This window comes from Sorex araneus, chromosome 1 (assembly GCF_027595985.1).
Source record: "Sorex araneus isolate mSorAra2 chromosome 1, mSorAra2.pri, whole genome shotgun sequence".
Classification (NCBI taxonomy): domain Eukaryota; kingdom Metazoa; phylum Chordata; class Mammalia; order Eulipotyphla; family Soricidae; genus Sorex; species Sorex araneus.
In genome coordinates, this window is record NC_073302.1 from 444,429,838 (window position 1) to 444,452,428 (window position 22,591).

Below are 22,591 nucleotides of genomic sequence, written 5' to 3' on the forward strand. Positions count from 1 at the left end.
AACTTTATGGAAAATCAGGAGTGGTATAATTTGATAATTAAGATATATAATGTCTGGAGTTTGAGAGGTGGTACAACAGGCAGAGTACTTGTCTTGCACATGGCTTACTGGAGTTCAAGCCCTAGCAGCTCATATGGTTTCTGGAGCACTGAGTCAGGAGAACCACAGGGTATGTCCCATTCTCCTTATAAAAATTATACATCTGAAGTGTAGATGTAACTAATAATTAGATTCACTTACAACTTATTAATTTTTATCCATAAATGTCAATTTTGAAATACATGTTTATATTTATGTGTATATGTATATTTATTTACACATTATTTTGTAATAAGAGATTGATAATACAAAACTGCAATTTGACCAAAGACATATGGGAAAATATGTAGTTCTTTTTATGTGCAATAATAGCTACAAAATTTTAAGAAAGAACATTGAGCTTACGCCTTAGGATATAAGAGACCTTTAATATTTTTATGCCACGTTTTTCAAATTACAACACTGAAGTCTTAGGATGTGCCTATCAATATATTAATGGGAGTTTTGGACTATTTTCTATATTCAATGTATGCTTCATGGTGATTTTATTTTAATAATAATTGACTACAAGTATTCATAGGATAAATACAGGAATATTTCTTGATTTCAGTATAGTTTTATTAATTTACTACATTAGCTCTGACTATATCATAATGGCTAGGAATATTCATTGAGTATATGCCTTTGAATTATAAGAATAAAAAAATTAATATTATTAAGATGGTATAAAATCTTTTAAGTCTCAGAAAATTTTAAAAGATGTTCTTGAGGTTTCAAAACCGCATGGGATTATTGCAATATATTTATTCAAGTTATAATATAATTTCTAGATATATTAAAATTATAATTTCTTCAATAGTCACATAGCTGGCTATACACATACTTTGGAGTGATAAAAAATATCTGAGTATATAGGTTTGGGCAGAGATAAATGAGGTTATGTGAGTTGGAGTGGTAATCAAGCTGGGTAGGACACTTACCTGGCTCTTGCCAGCCCAAGTTCATCCCTGTGGTCCACGTTTAGTCCCTCGAGCACAGCCAGGAGTGATCCCTGAGCACAGAACTAGGAGTAAGCCCTGAGCACTACCAGGTGTGGCCTCCAAAGTGCAAACAAAGCTACAACAACAATAAAAAAGATAAATGATGTGGGGCTGGAGCAATAGCACAGCGGGTAGGGCGTTTGCCTTGCGCGCAGCCGACCTGGGTTCGATTCCCAGCATCCCATATGGTCCCCTGAGCACGGCCAGGGATAATTCCTGAGTGCAGAGCCAGGAGTAACCCCTGTGCATCGCCAGGTGTGACCCAAAAGGCAAAAAAAAAAAAGATAAATGAGCTTGGCTGAATCATCAGCCTAGCTTAGTTTTTCATGTATCTACTTTAAATACTGCCAATTTGAAAGTCAAACCCGCCACAAGTGTTTTCATTTCATTCTTTATCCCAAAGATTACCTTCGGAGGCATCCCTTTCTCTGGGAAGCCAAGTTCCAGCAGCAGGAAGAACTTCAAAGGTTGCATGGAGAGCATCAACTACAATGGCATCAACATCACTGACCTGGCAAGAAGGAAGAAGCTGGAGCCCTCCAACGTGGTAAGATTCTTCAATGCACAGAAACATCTAAGCTTCCGGGGGAAAGTAAAGAGTGTCAGCTTCCTGAGTATTGGACTACTGCCCCCAAATCAGAGCATTTCTACTGCCCCCAAATCAGAGCATTTTCCATCAGCACTGTAAATCTTATGATCTGAGAGCGTGGACATACTGGATCTACTCTGAAGAGAGTGACGTTTTAGTAAATGAGCCTGAAATCGATTTTGAGTGGGACGCAGGTGCGGTTCAGAGCTCTAGCTTCAGCATTTGTGGGTTATGCAGGCAGAGGACTAGGCACCCTTCAGGGTGGGCTTTCTCCATAATTGACAGAAGTCCTATTGCCAGGGGACTCTTGGGGACTGCTTCAGAGGTGCTTGAGGGACCTTGTGGAGGTTGGGATCCCCAGCCCTTTTAGCTATCTTTCTGGGTCAGAATGCCAATAACTAGTTCTTTCTTCATCAGAGAGCTAGTGCAGCTGGTAGGGTGTTTGCCTTGCACCCGGCTGACCTGGGTTCCATTCAGCATACAATATGCTTTCTCTGAGACCCACCTGGCGATTTATCTATTAATCATACAAAATACATAACATTTCACTGTGGAGGTTTATTCCCAAATTTACTTGAATTTCAAAATAAATTACAGTTAGAATATTTTAAATTGAATAGCAACAATACTTAGTGATTTATACATTGCATATTTTTTTCAAAATTAAATGAGTTTAAAGAATTAATACCAAAAGTATATACGGTGTTAAGAATTAGGAAAAGGGGAGAGGCTAGTGAGTCACTGCGTGAGCAATTGCCCAAAGACAGTTTTATTGATTAGAAAATCACCTTTAAATATCTGAAATGCTTTTTATTTTTCTGATATCTCAGTAGTCATCCTGTTTTTCTATACACCTGCACACACACACACACACACACACACATTATACGCTGTGTCATACATTGACTCTGAAGTTAGTACCATTCCTCAAAAAGGATCTTTAATTTGGTTGGGCAATGAGTTACATGATATAGTTATGTGAACTGTTATAAAATATCAGTTATTCTGTATGCACAGTAAATTCTTTCCATCAGTAAAAGGAAACATTTAAAAATAATCAGCTGTGAAGGTCCAGTGCAAGTTTAATTTGAATATTAATTCAAGAAGACAGCCTATCTTAAGCCAAATGGGTATTGTGTTGCAGTGGAAAACTGTGTATTTAGGTAGAAATATATAGTGTTATAAAATACAACTGAAAGATCTAATGAAAGTGCTATAAATTATATTCTTCAAAATGTTGTGGTGAGATAAAAAATGTCCAAAGCAAGTCAGATTTTTCAGATCTCTAAGAGGTAGGTAGTAAGACTCTGGAACACCTCAATTAGTGTTTCTAAATGGTAGGTCAATTTGTCTTTTTACTGAATAGACTAGAGCAGAATGCAGAATATTTCTTGGGGAAATTAAAATGGAGTTTTTAATAGGATGAAAAAAATACTAGTCATAATGCTGCCAATGTTATCATAACATCAGAGGTTAGCATAGAGGTTTTCTTTTTGCTTTTTGGGTCACACCCGGCGATGCACAGGGGTCACTCCTGGCTCATGCACTCAGGAATCTCCCCTGGCGGTGCTCAGGGGACCATATGGGATGCTGGGATTTGAACCAGGGTTGGCCGCATGCAAGGCAAACGCCCTCCCCGCTATGCTATCGCTCCAGCCCCTAGCATAGAGGTTTTATATGAATGCCTATATGTTACACAGGGAAAGGAAATCAGGATCTGTTTTGTAATAACAGTTTCGTGAATAGTAGCCCAATGATTAGGGCTCCACCTGACATCAGCCCTATATTCTTATACGTTGGACATTGGCATGTGAACTTCCCAGTAACCCCTCAGTGTTGGTGCACCATCTCCTCGAGAGTGAGGAAGGAGCAATGTTGCTATATTCAGGAAGGTATTCATTATCCACATTCCCTACATGGGTCATCTCCGATACTGTTGATCAATGCTGGGGTGAATGGTGCTCTGTACATCGGTAGCTAGTTGCTTTGACCTCTAGAGTACACTGACTAAGTCGATTCCTGCCAAGATACCTGCTTGCTGAATTCAGATCCCCCCAATCTCTATGCAGGTTAGACACAGGCTCAAGATTCTTCTGAAATAGGTAGAGCTGTAGCTTCCTACTCATCCATTGAGATGGACGCTGAGTTTGTTCTGCTCGTGTCTCAGACCACGCTCTTGTGTTTTGTAGGGGAATCTGAGTTTCTCCTGTGTGGAACCCTATACAGTCCCCGTCTTTTTCAATGCGACCAGTTACCTGGAGGTGCCAGGACGACTCAACCAGGACTTGTTTTCCGTGAGCTTCCAGTTCCGAACTTGGAATCCCAACGGGCTCCTGCTTTTCAGTTACTTCGCTGAGAACTTAGGCAACGTGGAGATCGACCTCACGGAAAGCAAAGTAGGCGTTCACATCAACGTCACACAGAACAAGATGAGCCAAACGGATATTTCGTCAGGTCAGTGAATCTGTATATTTCCTCTGGGAATTGCTGTTGTCATTTTCCCAGCTGAAGGGGTATGTGTTTTTTCTCTGTTGGTTTTTCTCGTTCATGATGACATTCAGATGCAGACTTTTGAGATACCTGCTTGGCTGTGCTGGGTGCTGATTGAATTGCGGAATTTGGGAATTGGGAAATTTGCTGAATGTATGAGGGGTTGCTGATGACAAAATTTGAGAGTTTCTTTCAGCACTAAGTTTATAATTAAAATAGCTATAGATCTTCATCTAAGTGAATATTTTATTTCTAAAAACAAATATTTTTTAACGGCATAAAGCGTCTTGATTTTATGAGCTCTCAAATACATTTTATTTGTAAAATAAAATTATATCAGTTGTGATGTTACACATGTAATTCAACTACCTGAATCAAAACTTAAATATTGCTTAAATGTATGCACATTTTTAGAAAGAAAGAGACAATGAGTACAGGTAGTAAGGACAAGATATAGATAGATAAGTAGGTGAGAGAGAAAGAGAGAGTGAGAGAAAAACAGAAAGAGACTGATCTCAATGGAGAAAAAAACTAAGAGGGTACTATTCAAATGAGATCATATTAGAGTGTGAAATTAAAGCTTGAAAATATGATTCAAAAACTCTTTCTAGCCTTATATTACTTTCTTTTTAAATGCTTTTGAGTCACACCTGGGGATGCTCAGGAGTTGCTCCTGGCTCTGTGCTCAGGAATCACTCCAGGCAGGGCTTGGGGGACCATATGGGATGCCAGGGATCGAATCTAGGACAGTTGTGAACCCTGGTGTAGAAGGTAAATCCTATACCCCCTGTATTATCACTCCTGTCCCTGGATTACTTTTTTGACCAGTATGGTACAATGAAAGTGGTGACGGCCAAAGTAGGCTCTTATGGACAAAGAAATAATAACAGTAACCATGATGAGGGACTGATAATAGGAACATTATTCGTATTTCTTTAGATTCTCTAGTAAAGGCTGGGTACAATTTGGATAACATCCAGTCTCTAGTATGTTTCTGAAACAAACAGTAGAAAAGAACATTTGTGAATGCTCACCTGTGTCATATTGTTTGATTTCTGAACATTCATGTTCACTTCTGACATGAAGCACACACATTATGGGCTTGCTCTACCTGATGACCCTTCTAGGCTTTCTCGACTGCCTGTTTCATCTCTGTCTTCTTTAATAGGACCTAGAACAAAACAGATGCTCCCAGAACAGTTGTTATGTTCAACTGTAGCCCTTGGGGGTAGTGGTCTCTTAAAGAATATATCTTACTAGAGGACACACGTGTCTTTTCATAAAATAGTCTTTTTTTAATTTCTGTACGGCCTGGATATCTAAGCTATTGTTAAATAGGTCAGGGAAGTTTGCTATAAAATACAAGTGTGGCTGAATTATTGAAATCAACATTTATTTTAGAATATTCCAACCTTTACATTCTCTGTTTGCTTTGTTAGTATGGTTTTTGCTTAACTGTTTACATAAACTTTGCTTTTACCATGTATGTTCAGAGTTGAAATGATTGATCAACCATAGTTTATCACTATTTCTGAGTATAAATTCACCTGGGGATATTTAAAGTAAATATAAAACATCTAGAAAGTCCAGAAAAACACATAGAGAAAATTATATATATATATATACATATATATTATTTGTCACCATCGAACACATTTATACTGGATTCTATTATGATTAATTATACTTTTCTAGGGAAAACACGAAAGAAATATAAATAGTTCTTCCTCCTGGTATCATTTGAAAAAATAATCCATTTTCTTATTTCACATAAGACTGAAACTATTATAATTAAAATAACAAGATATTAAGCAGTGATGATAGACCTTTTACTAATTTAATTTATTCTAAGTTAGAATTCTGTGAAGTTCTTATTAATTTAATGGTGTTTATTAAAAATATAGTAAGAACAATAGAACACGATCACTTAAGTGTGATGAAAGTGGATTAAACTATCCATGACTAAAAATTAAGGGGGCACATTTGAAATCTAAGGCTTTCTATAACCTTAGTGCATGCCAATAAAAAAAACTAATTTTATTGTTTCAACTGGAAATTATAAGAATAATTTCTCCCTATAAACATGGTAGAAAATAAAACTCCTCAGTTACTTTTGCTCAAAAATTGAGAAAGATTAGAAAGCAACTAGAAATTAATCCATTTTAGGAAGGTTAATTTATATCATTTTAGGTTGTGTTTATTAAAATAAAATAAAGTACAATGAAATCCAATATATAACTGTATTCATATTATAATTGTCTAGGGTCCATAGAATCCATTTTATTTATGCTATAATGTTTTTCATTACATTAAATATATAAATAAAAGTACAAGTGGCCATACAGGAAACATAATTTATTCTAAAGTGCAATGAAACCAGAACACTACTGTTTGCTTTATAAAGGGCAAATCATCTGGGATTAGTCCGCTCTTTTTATATCTTTGATGCAAGAGATCAAATGTAATGTCTTCTCTATTTTAGAATGTACATATATCTGGTTCTTGGTGACGCTTTGCTTTGCCCAGGGCTTGCTTCTGACTTTGATTTGGGGATGGCTCCTGGTGGGCTTGCAACATATATGTGAGCCCAGGGGTCCCAGCCAGGTCAACTGCACGGAAGGCAAGCACTCCAGCTGCTGAGCCATCTCAGCCCTATGTCTACCGTATTGTTAGCAGCAGTGTGAACATTGAAGAGTATCAATCCTTTCAAACGCTTTTCAATCGGACCCACACCCATCGTGCTGGAGAAGGCCTGCTTTAGCAGAACTCAAGTGTAGGGGTGCTCAGTCAGGGTGCTCGGGTATACTGCGGGTGCTTTAGTGCTCTACCACAAAAGCTATAGCTGAGTTCTTTTAGCCTACTCGATTGATTCTTGATCCTTTTCGCTCCAAGATAGAAGTCATGGTTCTCTTCGTGGAGCAATACAACTTGCTATTCCACTTTGGATGCGGTCTGATGAGCTTGGTATTTGTGATTACAAGGTCGCTGAATGATTACAATGTCTCAAAATGATTTTATCATCTAAAGCTGTGACTCCCAATTAAAAATCCCTGACCTGGGGCTGCAGAGATAGCACAGCGCGTAGGGCGTTTGCCTTGCACATGGTCAACCCGAGTTCAATTCCCAGTATCCCATATGGTCCCCCAGCACCACCAGGAGTAATTCCTGAGTGCAGAGCCAGGAGTAACCCCTGTGCATTGCCGGGTGTGACCTAAAAATAAAAAGAAAATAAATAAATAAACAAACAAACAAATAAATAAATAAATAAAAATAAAAATCCCTGACCTTGGGTTGGGGTGATAGTACAGCATGTAGGATGTTTGTCTTGCACGCGGCTGACCAGGGTTCAATTCTCAACACCCCATAGGATCTCCTGAGCACCGCCAGGAGTGATTCCTGAGTGCAGAGTCAGGAGTAAACCCTGTGCATCACTAGATGTGACCCATCACTGTATCACGGTCATCCCATTGCTCATCAATTTGCTCAAGCAGGCACCAGTAACGTCTCCATTGTGAGACTTGTTACTGTTTTTGGCATATCAAATATGCCACAGGTAGCTTGCCAGGCTCTGTCGTGTGGGCAAGATACTCTTGGTAGCTTGCTGAGCTCTCCGAGAGGGGCAGAGGAATGTGATCCATAAGGAAAAAATAAAATCCCTCACCTAAATGTAGTTTCTAATTTGAAAACTTGGAAATTAAAAAATTTCTAGAATCTTAGGAATATTTATTTCATAATCACATGTTGTAAAACTAAAGCCATATGCCAGGAATGTTAATATAATGGTGGCAAATAAAATACCTGTGTATTATTAACATATAACCAAAAAAAACCACCTACCCCTGATTGAAAATAAAGGCTTATATTGCTAACTGTTGCAAATTTATACCACATAATTATAAACAGATGCTTGTAAACAGGATGACAGATGCTTATAAATGGGATGACAGTGACAGTGACAGTGCTCATAATAATATTCTAAAGTTATAGTATCCTATCTAATAATGTGATAAAATGTGATTCTGCATTTGTATGGTGAAAAAAATAATTTTTAATTGTAATCCTTTTCACCTATTGAACAAAAAGTTGGTTTCTGTATCTATGTGAATAACCTCTTTCAGTAAAGTCGGTCAGAGGGTTTCCTTTCTGCTTGTAACTGAACAATTTTCCAAGCTGCAATATTCAACCCTGCTTGCTTGTTTATGCAATTGCTTCTGCTTTAGAGTGACTTTGCAGCAACCACAGTACTTCAGAGAATAGTATTTATCAACGATCACCTTGCTTCAATATTTATCTCCAAACAAAGAGGTCTTCACTTTGGGGGACCATGTTCTTATTTTGGTTGTCTGATTGCAGTTTCCTCTGTAAACACCTAAGTTCCACTAGTGAGTTAAGAGAAGTTATCGTAGTCCATAGTCTGTTCTGGCAGTTCCCAAGACTGGTTGACTGGTCAGCTGCATATATGTACTTTAATTGGTTCTGCTGGGGCTGGAAAGCTAAGTCAGGGTGCCTTTATATCACGGTGGAAACTTGTGCAGAAGGAAATGTGGGTGATGTCCTTAGTCACACATCTCATTTGTGTGTGATATTATAAATAGATGCTGATTAGAGATGGAACTAAGAGCTTTACAATTCGCAAATGAATATAATTTTGAACAAGTGCTATACTTTTCTTGTAATTTAATGGTTTATTGTAGTATAGAAAAATATATGAATTTGTGTATGGAAGGTTTTATTTAAATTTTTACTAGTGAAGAACAAGTTTTAGTTTTTCTCTCTCATAGGTGAATCCATGTATAAATTTATTTTTTTCTGAAATAATTTGCATATATTTTGTACAAAAAATCAGTAAATGTAATATTTGCATTTCCTTTTTCTTTTCTTTTTTTAATTTTTGTTATGTACCTAATGGTACATATCATTCTTCCATCCAACTGGTACCCCGGGTAATGACTGTATGTGGTACCCGGGATTGAACTGTTTGGGATGCATGGAAGACAAGTGCCTTACCTCCCATACTATGTCTGATAAAATTTCCTTACTTTCTGTTTTGTTTTGTCTTCTTGGTCACACCTGGCAGAGCTCAGGGCTTACTCCTGGCTCTGAGTTAAGGGATCACTCCTTGTGGGGTCAGAGGACCACACTCAGTTCTGGACATCTAATCAGCACCCATTGAATGCAAAAAAAGCGCCCCAAATCTTCTGTACTATCACTCTGCCCCCCAATTTCATTTACTTTTTGGATGGATTTCTTAGATATCTCAGAGAGTCAAAAACGCTTATAAGCCTATCACTTTAAGATGCTGAAGAAAAAATATAGCTCTGTAATTTTATTTTTTTTTAGGATGTCACAGGGTTTTATTTATTTTTTTTTAATTTTTTATTGTGGAAAGTTACAAAGTTACAAAGTTTTCAGGTTTAAATCTCAGTTATACAATGCTCGAATACCCATCCCTTCACCAGTGCTCATATTCCACCACCAAGAATCCCAGTATAGCTCCACCCCGCCCCCTCACACCCCAAACACCCCCACGCCCCTAGCCCCCCCACCCTAAGCCCCCCCCCGCCTGTGTAACTAATAAATTTCACTTTACTTTCACTTTGATTGCATACAATATTTCAACAAAACTCACTATTATTGTTTGGAGAGTCTCTCCCCTAAAGTCAGACCTGCTGAAAAGGAAGCATTAGGTAATTTGTTTTCCATTGCTGAGGATGAAGAAGTGTGAGGTCGAGTGACCACACTTAGCGGCCTCTCAGTTTTGGGTTTCTGTAATTTAGTATTTTAGTAACTAAGTCCAGAGAGATATCTGCCAGAAGTTGCATCGTTGCCAACTTGTACTTCTCAGTTACATTATATTCCACATATGAGTGCAATCTTTCTATGTCTGTCTCTTTCTTTCTGACTCATTTCACTCAACATGATACTTTCCATGTTGATCCATTTATATGCAAATTTCATGACTTCATGTTTCCTGACAGCTACATAGTATTCCATTGTGTAAATATACCAGAGTTTCTTTAGCCAATCATCTGTTTTCGGGCACTCTGTTTTTTTCCATATTGTGGCTATTGTGAACAGAGCGGCAATGAACATGGAAATGCAGATGTCATCTCTACTATACCTTTTTGCCTCTCCGGGATATATTCCCAGGAGTGGTATTGCTGGGTCAAATGGGAGCTCAATTTCTAACTTTTTGAGAATCGTCCATATTGTTTTCCAAAAGGGCTGAACCAGTCGGCATTCCCACCAGCAGTGAAGGAGAGTCCCTTTCTCCCCACATCCACGCCAACACCGGTTGCTTTTGTTTTTGGGGATGTGGGCCAGTCTCTGTGGTGTGAGATGATATCTCATTCTTGTTTTGATCTGCATTTCCCTGATGATTAGTGATGTTGAACATTTTCTCATGTGCCTCTTAGCCATTCGGATTTCTTCTTTGGAAAAGTTTCTGTTCATTTCATTAGCCCATTTTTTGATCGGGTTGGCAGTTTTCTTCTTGTGGAGTTCAACCAGTGCATTGTATATCCTTGTTATCAACCCTTTATCGGATGGGTACTGCATAAATATCCTTTCCCATTCTGTAGACTGTCAAAATGGCAATTCTCCCCAAAGCATTGTACAAATTCAATGCGATCCCTATAGGGATACCCTTGACATTCTTCAAAGAAATGGAGCAAGCGCTCCTGAAATTCATATGGAACAATAAGCCCCCACGAATAGCTAAAGCAATCCTTGGGAAAAAGAAAATGGGAGGAATCAACCTCCCCAACTTCCAACTCTACTACAAAGCGGTAGTCATTAAAACAGCATGGTACTGGAACAAAGGCAGAGCGGCAGACCAATGGAACAGGGTTGAATACTCTGACATACACCCCCAAATATATGATCATCTTATCTTTGATAAGGGAGCAAGAAATGTGAAGTGGAGCAAGGAAAGCATGTTTAACAAATTGTGCTGGCAAAACTGGACGGCTACATGCAAAAAAGTGGGCTTAGACCTCCATCTATCACCATGTACAAAAATCAGATCAAACTGGATTAAAGACCTCAACATCAGACCAGAATCCCTAAGGTACATTGAATATAAGGTCGGCAAAACCCTCCACGACATTGAAGCCAAAGGTATTTTCAAAGCTGACACGCCACTGGCTAAGCTAGTGAAAACAAAGATAAATAAATGGGACTATCTCAAACTAAGAAGCTTCTGCAACTCAAAAGAAATAGCTCTGTAATTTTAAATGGATGATGAATCCTATGGTGGAGGGTTTGAATCCTAGAGCATTGCACTCATTTTAATGAGCGCTGAATTTGCAACAGGGCAGAATATCTCCTCTTGTTAGAAAAAAAAAGAAGTAGATATAGATTTATAAACCTAGCTAACCCACAGCATATTCATAGTACAGTTTGCTCATTTTATTCTCCCAGGTTCACAAATAGACTCACTGGGTGAGCTGCATGCACAGGTAAAAAGTATCTGAGTGAATTGCCGTCTGCTTCCAGGTAACATCACCTAACTGACTTTTTATTATCCTTCAATTCCCAAAGTGACTGTCCTGTCATCATTCAAGCTGAGTGGAGATCTACCTCTAATTATACCTCAGTGTGTGCTGATGCATTTTCACATCAATAGAAGGATTCTATTTCGGCATGAAAGGAAAAAGAGACCAGGGGGATATTTTGTGATATTAGGTATTGACTCTATTCGTTAGGTAGCAGAGGGAACATTTTAATTTATAATCACACTCCAGGATTCTGCATCTATTGTAGTCTCCACATACTTCCTGAGCCATTTCAAATATCCTCTGTCCTTTTCTTAGAAAAAGTTGAATAAAACATGATCGTGGGTGTGTATGTATAATGTTTTTTAAAAGTCACAGGAAGAAAATAACATTTAGGTAAATAAAATGAAAATAAAACTACAAAAGACACCAAGTCATGTTTTAGAAATATTCATTCATTGAATAAATAAGCATAAATAAAGTAGTCAACTAAAGAGACAATAAATCAGATACCACTATAATAGCTGGCAACTGAATAAAGCTGAATGATGCAAGATTAGTAATGAGCATTTGTCAGGAATTCCAACTTGTAGCATATAGATGTAGTTGAAGATGTGTTCTATGTTTTCTTAAACATCTTCATAAAAGAGAGAACACAGAGGAGCAAACTAACTTTGCTATTTTGTCAATTTTACCTGTCATATATGTTCAAAGGATGGAACTTTAACTGGTAGGTGAATAACTGTCAAGATTTATATAGTGGAGATAAAAGCAAAACTCACCCGGTGTAAGGTCTTTAAAGAAACAAAACCCATTATTTTCAGAAGACTTTTTGAAGGGATGAAAACACTTTTATGGAGGCCGAGAGATCCCAAGATCTTCAGCTGGCAAACTGGTGAACAAGTAGTAGTAGTTCCAGTCTAAATCTCAATATCTAAGACCCAGGAGAAAAAAATAATTTTCTTGTACTCTGCTTTTGTTGTTCAGTTCAGGCATTAGCCTAGACAGGTTCTCCGAGAGGGAGAACTAGGCTATAAGATTCCGCTTCCAGGAGCTTGGTTTTATAGTCTTTGGATTTGCCATTGATGGGATTATACGGTGCAGGGGGCAGTTTTTGGGTGTGACTGCCTAGTTACTGGAAAATGGGGGATCTGGGTGGAGGAGGCCTAGTCCCTATCCGAGCAGGCTTGGAGATCTCAGCCCCAGGTCCCACACACCTGGGTTCCTCTGCTGGTACCTTCATGCATGAGGCTCATCCGGACGTGTGGAGAAGGGCCTTGAGCATGGCTGTGGCTGGGTTCTGGAGGTCTTTGGCTCTACTCGAGGTGGGGAGGGAAACTCAACCTACCCCTCCAAGGGACCCCAGTGAAGAGAGCCAGCTGCAGGGGCAAGAGACCCTGCCAGAAAAAAAGAGTGATTTTAATTGCATAATCTATACCTGGCTGTAGTTTGTTTACTGTGGTAGGGTGGGGGAATGGGGGGACGCAGAGCAGTAGCCAGAGAAGTACTGAAGTGCTCACCATTTTGGTCTTGATATAGATGGTCCGTAACACCATTGTCAAGATTCCAGTGCAGAGTAGCCTTTGCTTGTCATGTTCTCCATCGGTTTGGGAGCAGCAGTGAGAAAAGCTACTTAACTGGGAAGCAGCAGCTTCTGATGTTGCGTGGTTGAGCCCAGCCCTCTCTTCTGCCCCTCTGATCCAGCTTCCTCCTGAGGAAGTAGCAGCTCAGATAAGAAAAGGCTCCACTGCAGCTCAGTGTATTCAGCTTCCAGGCCCTGGATAGGGCTGATAACTATGATTATGAACATTGACCGTTGACTGTGTACACATGGTCTGTCACGCAGCTAAACCCTTGGCATGAATTTCAGTGTTTTGGGCTCCAATACTTTGCCAGTTAGGTGCCACTATAAAACTGTGTTTCTTGTTAATAAGAGGAGTGGTAAACAACTCTTCTAGTGACTAAAACCCAAAGCCATGAGAAAAATGAAATCCTAATCTCAATTATTTGCTTGTCATTCTCAATATAAGTCAAGGGTCACAATATAACCACTATGACCCATTCAAAGTGCCTCATCCATTCATCCTTTACTCACTAAGCTATATGCTATAGTAACTGGGACATTAACTCTCAAGACTGTCCATCGGGGGCTGGAGCCATAGCACAGCAGGTAGGGTGTACACTTTGCATGTGACCAACCAGGGTTCGATTCCCAGCATCCCATATGCTCCCCTCAGCACTGCCAGGAGTAATTCCTGAGTGCAAGAGCCAGGAGTAACCCCTATGCATAGCTCGGTGTGATCCAAAAAGCAAAGAAAGAGAGAAAGAGAGAAAGAGGAAAGAAAGAAAGAAAGAAAGAAAGAAAGAAAGAAAGAAAGAAAGAAAGGAAGGAAGGAAGGAAGGAAGGAAGGAAGGAAGGAAGGAAGGAAGGAAGGAAGGAAGGAAGGAAGGAAGGAAGGAAGGAATAAAGAAAGAAAGAAAGAAAGAAAGAAAGAAAGAAAGAAAGAAAGAAAGAAAGAAAGAAAGAAAGAAAGAAAGAAAGAAAGAAAGAAAGAAAGAAAGAAAGAAATTTTGTCCATTGGCTAATTCTGGTTGAAGACTTTCTCTGCTTTCTCTGCTCCATCATGGTTTAAACAAAGATCATATGCACAGATCACTTAATTAATTAAATTTAGTTTAGTATAATCTGCACTGTATAGAAGAAATGTCCATAGAGTCACTTAGATTTCCTTACCCAGTGAGTAAATGGCAGGGTCCAAAGAGTCTCTACGTGCTGCCTCTGAATCCTTGCTGCCATCTACTCTGCTTCACGGCCGCTTTCATCACTCACCCGCTGGCTTTCATTCTTCAAAATGAGACTCCGACAGAGCTGAAATGTGTTTTGAAAGCAACACCTCGCACCCGTGAAAACCTTACCAGCTGCTATCCCTGGGATTCTCCCGAAAGTTCCACATTCTTTAGTTTTCTTTAATGTACCATTCTCTAACTTTGTGACTCATGTTTTGAATTTCTCTTTATTCCTTTTAAATGAAAAACTCCTCCCTTACTATGTGCCTTCTCTGTGTAAGCCTACATACAATACCATACCATACATGGCACAGAATAGATGGTAAAGGGTTTTGCTTTGATTGTTTTTTTTGGAGGGGGGATTTAAACTTAGAAATAGCAGAATGTCTTTGCTATCCTCTCTGCTTTCTGTCTCTATTCACGAGTCTAATTTAAATTCCAGAAATTACTTTATGTCATATTCCCATTAAAAGCCTTAGATTTTTAATATTATCTCATGCATCCTCCACTAAAAGCTTGAGCATAAATTCTATGGAGATCTCAAATCTTCTAAAAATTCAAATGACTTGCTATTCTTACTTGTTTAACATTGTATTATTACACAGAAATTGACTAATGTGGCTGAAAATACTTAGTCTGTTAAATTTTTGAGGGTTCAGTGATCTTATATATGCTTGTTTACCTCTGGGACTCTCAAAATATATGTTTACAGATATTTCACTTTTAGTAGACTATACCAAGATGTTATAAAATATAGCTTATAATTCTGTTCTCTTTATCAGTTTATGTGAATCATATTCATTGTAAATCTAGAGTAGAAAGTATCTGGGAGAAAATAATTGTTTAAGTGCAGAAGGCCAATATGTGTGAAATTGATCAGGACTTGGATTTTGATGTGATTCTTTTATAAAAAAGAAAGGTTGCTTTTTAAGGAATTGAAGCCTAGACCTGAACTAAGTAAATGATTATATGAATAAAAAAGCCGTGTGTACATTTCCCCAGAAATGTATTCTCAGGAGCACAACATAAAGTAAAACCTTGAAATTAGCAATATTCCCTTTGTGTTTTCCATCCAGAATATTAGAAAAAAGAAATGTGTGCAATTCATATTAATTTAGTTTTATGCTTTTCTTCTGACATAAGAATGAATTAGATATAACTCTGGGGAAAAACAGGGAATCAAGGTGGTTTTCTTTAGTCTGCTTAAGATTCTGATCTTGGGCTGAGAGATAGTATAGCAGATAGGACACTTGCCTTGCACTCAGCTGGCCTGGATTTGGTCCACAGCATTGCATATAGTCCCTCAAGCACTGCCAGGAGTGACACATGAGCACAGAGCCGGGATTAAGCTCTGAGCACTGTTGAATGTAGCTCCCAAACAAACCAAGGAATTCCTGATCTCTATTTAGTCCTATAGTAGCTTAATGGACTGGAGCAGTAGCACAGCCAGTAGGGCGTTTGCCTTACACGCGGCCAGATTCCTCCGTCCCTCTCCGAGAGCCCAGCAAGCTACCAAGAGTATCTCGCCTGCATGACAGAGCCTGGCAAGTTCCCCGTGGCGTATTCGATATGGCAAAAACAGTAACAACAAGTCTCACAATAGAGACGTTACTGGTGCCCACTTGAGCAAATCAATGAACAACAGGAAGACAGTGCTACAGTGGCTTAATACAGAGATTTCCCATTTGTTGTAGGAGACTAATGTGACCTGCTTTGCCAAGAGGAATGGTTCTTGGGTGATTAAATCACATTCTCTAGCATGTATCTAAGCTATGGGTTCGACAGCTGATACCACATAGCTCTGTGCCATGAGTGAACCCTGAGTGCAAAGCCAGGAGTAACCCCTAAATACTGCTGGGTGTGTCCCCCATCTACTCACCCCCTTCCTCTCTTTCTCATACACACACACACACACACACACACATATACACACACAGATTTATGTTGTCTGGTTTCTATTTGGTAACTCTAGACATTTGTAGATAACTTTAGCACCAACTGCTATAAAGCTCCATAAAGACACTGTACATGCGCCTGAGAAATACATGAGACCTCTCCATCCTTCCAGTCCACACCCCTTCTATCTTTTCATTTCAATACCTACATTTTTCTAGTCTAACACTACTGCATCGTTCCGTTTGTACTTCCACATTCTTCCACCTCGTCCTTTCTCATTTTTCCATGTCACACAGTACGTCCTCCCCTCTCAGACCTCCTCATTCCTTTCTCTGGTATCTGAACACCCTACAGCTCACACCTCCACAGATTCCAGATGACACCCCCACCATCCTTCATCTCAGACCCAGACACTAATTAATCTTGAATTCACATGTGATTTGTACAGCATCTATTGGCTGAAGTTCCACCACATTTTCTTTTGCTATGATAGGAAAGTAGAACTAATAAATCTTCTCCCTTTTTCTGCACAGTGTTGTGCAGAAAATATAATATCTGGACCATGCATGTAGATCCATTGACAGGTGAGTTTCTAATCTTTTCTCACCAAAAAAAAAACTATGTGTGCTGTTTCATGCTGGATAATCAGTGCCACAGGCATAGATAGCAAATGGTTTGTTCATAAAAACCTTGATGAGAGGAATAAAACCCTTGATAGTCTCTATAAGAAATATTTCCCTTAGGAAACTGAAAGAAAAAGAGGGTGCTCTATAGCTTTACGTATTGTTTTACTGCCCGGAGCAGTTCTGGAGCACAGAGTGTAATTTATTATATAGAATGGAAAATGAGTATCACTATTAGAAAAAAATAAAAACTCAAACCCAAAGAATGTGAGTTCTGTGACTTTGAAGGAGAGACTCTCCAGTAATCAGTATACCTGACATGTATTGTGAGAATGTGTGGGAGTGTGTAGGTGTGTATACACACTTTAAAAAATTTATCTAATGGAGTAAAGGCCTTAAAATTCAATAATTTTATTTCTAACCGAGCTTTATGTCTCCATTTGCCATTTCTGACTTATTTAGAGTGCAAATGATTTCATCAGTAAGATGATACGTTGTTGAAGTTACAGTTCATCCTGAAATTTTCTAAAGTGCTTAATTTCTAATTTCTCAAACCTTTGCACATTTACAATTCAGAGGTGAAAAAAAGTTACTAGCTTTTATGACTGCCCTTAATTTTTCTCTAAACAAAACTTTGATTGCTAATACAAGGATCGAGAAAATAAATCCTGAATTGTATATATTCAGATTTTCTGGGATTGGGTTCTAATTGTTCTAAGTTGAAAAAATGTTCAGATTCCAAGCCAGAGAATATGTAAGAGGGTAGTGGTATGAAGGAAATTCATAAGTATGAGTGTGATTACAATTTGAGATTAGGTCATCAAAACTAGGAGAGGCAGATAAAATGAAAATAAAGTTAACGTGTTTAGCATATAAGCTATTGAATAATAACAATAACAAAATATATCATTTACATAGTACTCTGAGATATCTTCACTGACAGAAATAAACATTTCTGTCTTGTCTACAGATTGCAGACACACATCTATTTTAGGTTTTAAGTTTAGGGTTCCTCTTTTGTGCTTTGCTTTCATCATACAGACATGATTGGTTTGTTTCTTTGTCAATTATCTGTTGAAAAACCATTTCTAAAGGCAAAATGTCACATGTGAAATGGAACTTTCCTGTACTTGAAAAGTCTGTTTCATTAGTTGATCCAAAGACAACGGTTTGTTTCAGGGACTGTTTGAACAGGACAGTTCCTGCCTCTGATAGGGCCGCTGGAGCTCGAGTGAAGAGCTAGAAAGAGCCACCAACTTCTTCTTTGCCTTCCCTATACTCATATGAAAATGGGACCATCTCTAGAAAGCGTGCCTCCTGCATTCTGAATTTTGGATGCATTTGTGCATCAGATTTATTCCCCTGCTTGCAACCACAGACTTACTGTCCTTCATTCATTCTGAACTTCAGATGCTTTTTTTTCTTTGCTTTGCTTTTTGGGTCACACCTGGCGATGCGATGCATAGGGGTTACTCCTGGCTCTGCACTCAGGAATCACCCCGGCGGTGCTCAGGGGACCATATGGGATGCTGGGAATTGAACCTGGGTAAGCCGCGTGCACAGCAAACACCCTACCTGCTGTGCTATTGCTCCAGACCCTTCAGATGCATTTGTGCATCAGATTTCTGTTCTCGGATTATTACACCACAGACTCACTGTGCTGCTTTGAACTTCCGCTGTAGGTAATGACAAGACACATCATAGCTCTTGTCCCCAAACATGTCTCTTGAATTTAATGGTCATGACTGCAGAAATTGCCAATGCCCAGCATTACTAGTTTGTAGAAAAGCTACCACCTCAAGAGATTAACTGTACGTCAGGAAACTAAATATAGACCTATTTACCTTTAGCCAATTTTGCTATTAGGACAGCACCCACTGATTCACATTTTCTGTTCTCAATTTTCCTGATCATAGAAATAAAAAAAAGCATAGCATCCAACAGACGCAGTACTTTTGGGGTTTAGATAACACCTTGGGCTTTGAAACCCGAATGTCTGTGTTCAAATCCACCACATGTTTAATATCAGGCCACTGAGTTTTCCTCTCATCCATGCTTCATTTGGAAAGTATTTGGACAGAGGCATTAGCCATATCTAATTCATCAGCTAGTCGTGAGAATGACATCTGAAATGGTGAGAAGGGTCTTTGGCTCATAAAAATGTTTTATTCTGCATGTTGTCATTATTCGTACTGATAACTTTTTTGGTGCAACCAGGGATCGGGCCCAGGTCTCAGACACGCAAGGTGTGCACTTGACTGCCAAGCCATATCCTGGCCCTACGTTCCATTCTACTTCTGCACAGTGCTGCATCCCATAATGCAGGAGCTACAGTTGCTAGTGATTCTTTTTTTTTTCTTTTTTTTTTCTTTTTGGGTCACACCCAGCGATGCTCAGGGGTTACTCCTGGCTTTGCACTCAGGAATTACTCCTGGCGGTGCTTGGGGGACCATATGGGATGCCGGGGATCGAACCCAGGTCGGCCGCGTGCAAGGCAAACGCCCTACCCGCTGTGCTATCGCTCCGGCCCCAACTAGTGATTCTTATATCTGGGACTAAGTAGTAAATAGCTTACTACAGACCCATCTTCTTATGTAACGATTAAAAATTACCAGACCTATACCTCCTGCCCTCTCAGTGAAGTATTCCAGTTGACTGTCTAGTACCATAGCCCGCCACCAGATGGACTAGATGTCTGACAGAATCCCCTCCCCAATGATTTATTATTATTATTTTTTGCCTTGTGCTGGAGTGATAGCACAGCGGTAGGGTATTCAACTTTCACACAGCTGACCCATGTTCGATTCCTCTGTCCCTCTCGGAGAGCCCAGCAAGCTACCAAGAGTATTGCACCCACACGGCAGAGCCTGGCAAGCTACCGATGGTGCATTTGATATGCCAAAAAGAGTATCAACAAGACTCACAATGGAGATATTACTGGTGCCCACTCAAACAAATCAATGAGCAATGATGCTATAGTGCTATTGTCATTATTATCATTGAAACATCTGGAAATGGTAGCAGTTCTATTGCTCTCAGACAGGAAGAGCAGGAAGAGACATTTGGGGCACAACACTAACACCCCCCAAAAAAATAAAGAAGGAAATAAAGTCCTTTCTGTTCCTTTTTGCCTCAAATTCTCTCCTGATAGCAAGATGGTAGCTCAGACTGTGTAATCACAAAATAAATAAGAGAGTGGGGCAGTGGTGGTGGTCTCTCTCGCCCACCATGTGTGTTCAGAGGTCATGAGCCACTTCCCCCAACCCCAGCCTACCTCCACAGCCAGCAGACACATGAAGGAGAGATCATGGCCGCCAGGCTGGTGGCTGATCAGTTGCCATTTATTCTAATCTTTATCCCACCATTTATTCCATTCTCCCCAAGCGCCTGTTCCAGTTTCTTCCTATCCCCCATGCTCCTCTCCCTGTGCTCATTCTTGCCACCTTGGTCTAGCACCCAACCTCCAAGCATTGGGAGTAGCAATTACACCCAGGTCTGGTGGCACAATCAACATATGAAAGCCCTTCCCTCCAGGGAAACTCTTCTCAGAAAAGACAAAGATTGCCTGCAGCCAGGAGATTCAATCCAACAGCCATCTTAGATTTACTGACTTCTAAATAATCCTCCTAGTCATTTTGTATGGACACAGTAAGAGATATATTAACCTTAGAGGGTGGCTTTCCTGGAGACGTCTCGCTATAGATCCTAGACTACAGTGCTCAGGCCAGAATTGACTTTCCTAACCATAGCAGGGTCCTAATCCAGTTGTTACTTTTGGGGTTATGACATAATTTTTTCATGACCATGCTCTTAACTTACAGTTAAATATTATGGTGCTTTGGCCTGGCCCATTTTGATGCCAGGGTAACTCACAGCCTGCTCTGGGTCCATCCATCTCGTCGGGACCCTCCTTTTGGGGTGCTAGTAACTAGGGACAACTGAGGCTTAAACTGAGAAAACATGCCCAGGAGTGAATATTATTTGGAGTCAGTTAACTCCCAAGTTACAAAAGCATAGCATTAACTGCCTTCCTGTGTCTATACAAAAAGGACATTGCTCTGAACTAAACTATGCAAAGAACATAAGGAAAGGAGAAAAACAATATTTCAGTTGCAGACACAAATCTAGAGATTTCTGAGGTATTTGACTTTACAAGTCACATGTACTGCTTAGGGAACATGATTGGTTAACTGGTAGAGAAAGCAGAGAAGTTAAAGATGAATACCGAGGAAATGGAACTGCTTTGGGAGCATTGTGATGGGTACTGCTCAGTAAACCTAAGCTCTCTGTGGCCAGGGAGAAAGGCAAACCAATGTTACCCTGCATCAAACAGAGCCAGCCAGTGTGGGACAAACATACTTTCCATAGATGCATATTTTCCTTCACAGAACATCATATAGAAGAGATTAGAGATTATAGTTTCATAACAGATAAAACTGGGATTTGACCGAAGCCAAATTGATAGGTAATCACATTTAGTTGGCACTTTAGATATGAAGCTTGTTGATGAACAAACACATTTTCTCTGCAAATCTCTAGAGGATGCAAGATATTCTGGATAAACACAGAATCCTCTCAGCTCTAAAATTTCAACGAGTCTGACAAATGCTTTATTTTGTTCTCCAGGGAAAACCCAAGGCAATGATGCGTTTAAAGGCTTTGTCTTTTTCTTAGGGATTCTCCTCACTTGCCCTCCTGGCTTCCTCTGTCTTGTGTGTTACCCATCCATGCAGAGAGCATGCTTAGCCTCCTCGGGGTGTCTGTGCCGTCCTCTCCTCTGAGTCTGCAGGGAGCCTTGACAGGCAGGAGAAAAGAAAGAAAGACAGTGATGTAAGATCATATTCAAGGATGTGGCAGAAGGCGTCTCTGTATTTGGACCATATGACTTTATCATTCTTCCCTCAATCAGTAGTTGGACTCATCATGCATCCGGTTTCAAAGTATCATGTCTAAACTGAGACACAGGTTCATAAAGAAGCTAAAAAATGGAAGGAATTGGGGGCTGGAGCGATAGCACAGCGGGTAGGGCGTTTGCCTTGCACGTGGCCGACCTGGGTTCTAATCCCAGCATCCCATATGGTCCCCTGAGCACCGCCAGGAGTAATTCCTGAGTGAAGAACCAGGAGTAACCCCTGTGCATCGCCGGGTGTGACCCAAAAACCAAAAAAAAAAAAAATTAGAAGGAATCATGGCAGTCTTAGCTGGAGGAAATCCTCACCTCAATTTCATGTTCACCCATCCCCAATGCCTTGCCCCTGTGAGCACCACGCAATGCATGCCCCCTATGAACAGGCAGCCCGAGAATTGCTAGTTCTTTGTTTTCTTTCTTTTCTCTTTTAAACACAGCTGGCTCTAGTGCCCTTTGCCTCCAGCTGGTACTGTGTTTATCCTGAAATTAGTCTAAGGAAACAATTTATCCACAAGGTCACACCCTTCCTTATTGCCTTTTAGGTCTCATTTCTGGGTGTCCAAGAAAGTTCCTTCCCTCCACAATTCCTGGTCTCTGAAGTGTCCCAAGCATACAATGCCAGAAACAATTCATTTCTGAAACTTATTTCTTTCCATTGTGATGAACAGGGGTTTTGACCCCTGTTAAAATGCAAATACTTCGGGAGGAACTTTCCCATCCTC

General features: G+C 39.7%; 1 protein-coding gene across 1 annotated transcript in view; it reads left to right on the forward strand.

Annotated features, from left to right (window-relative positions):
• Positions 1–22,591, forward strand: part of CNTNAP2 (contactin associated protein 2) — a 1,529,860-nt gene that overhangs the window by 395,744 nt on the left and 1,111,525 nt on the right. The window contains exons 7-8 of the mRNA XM_055129775.1: positions 1,483–1,626; positions 3,858–4,122. Coding sequence (XP_054985750.1) covers positions 1,483–1,626; positions 3,858–4,122 — 409 coding nt within the window. The remainder of the gene's footprint in view (positions 1–1,482; positions 1,627–3,857; positions 4,123–22,591) is intronic.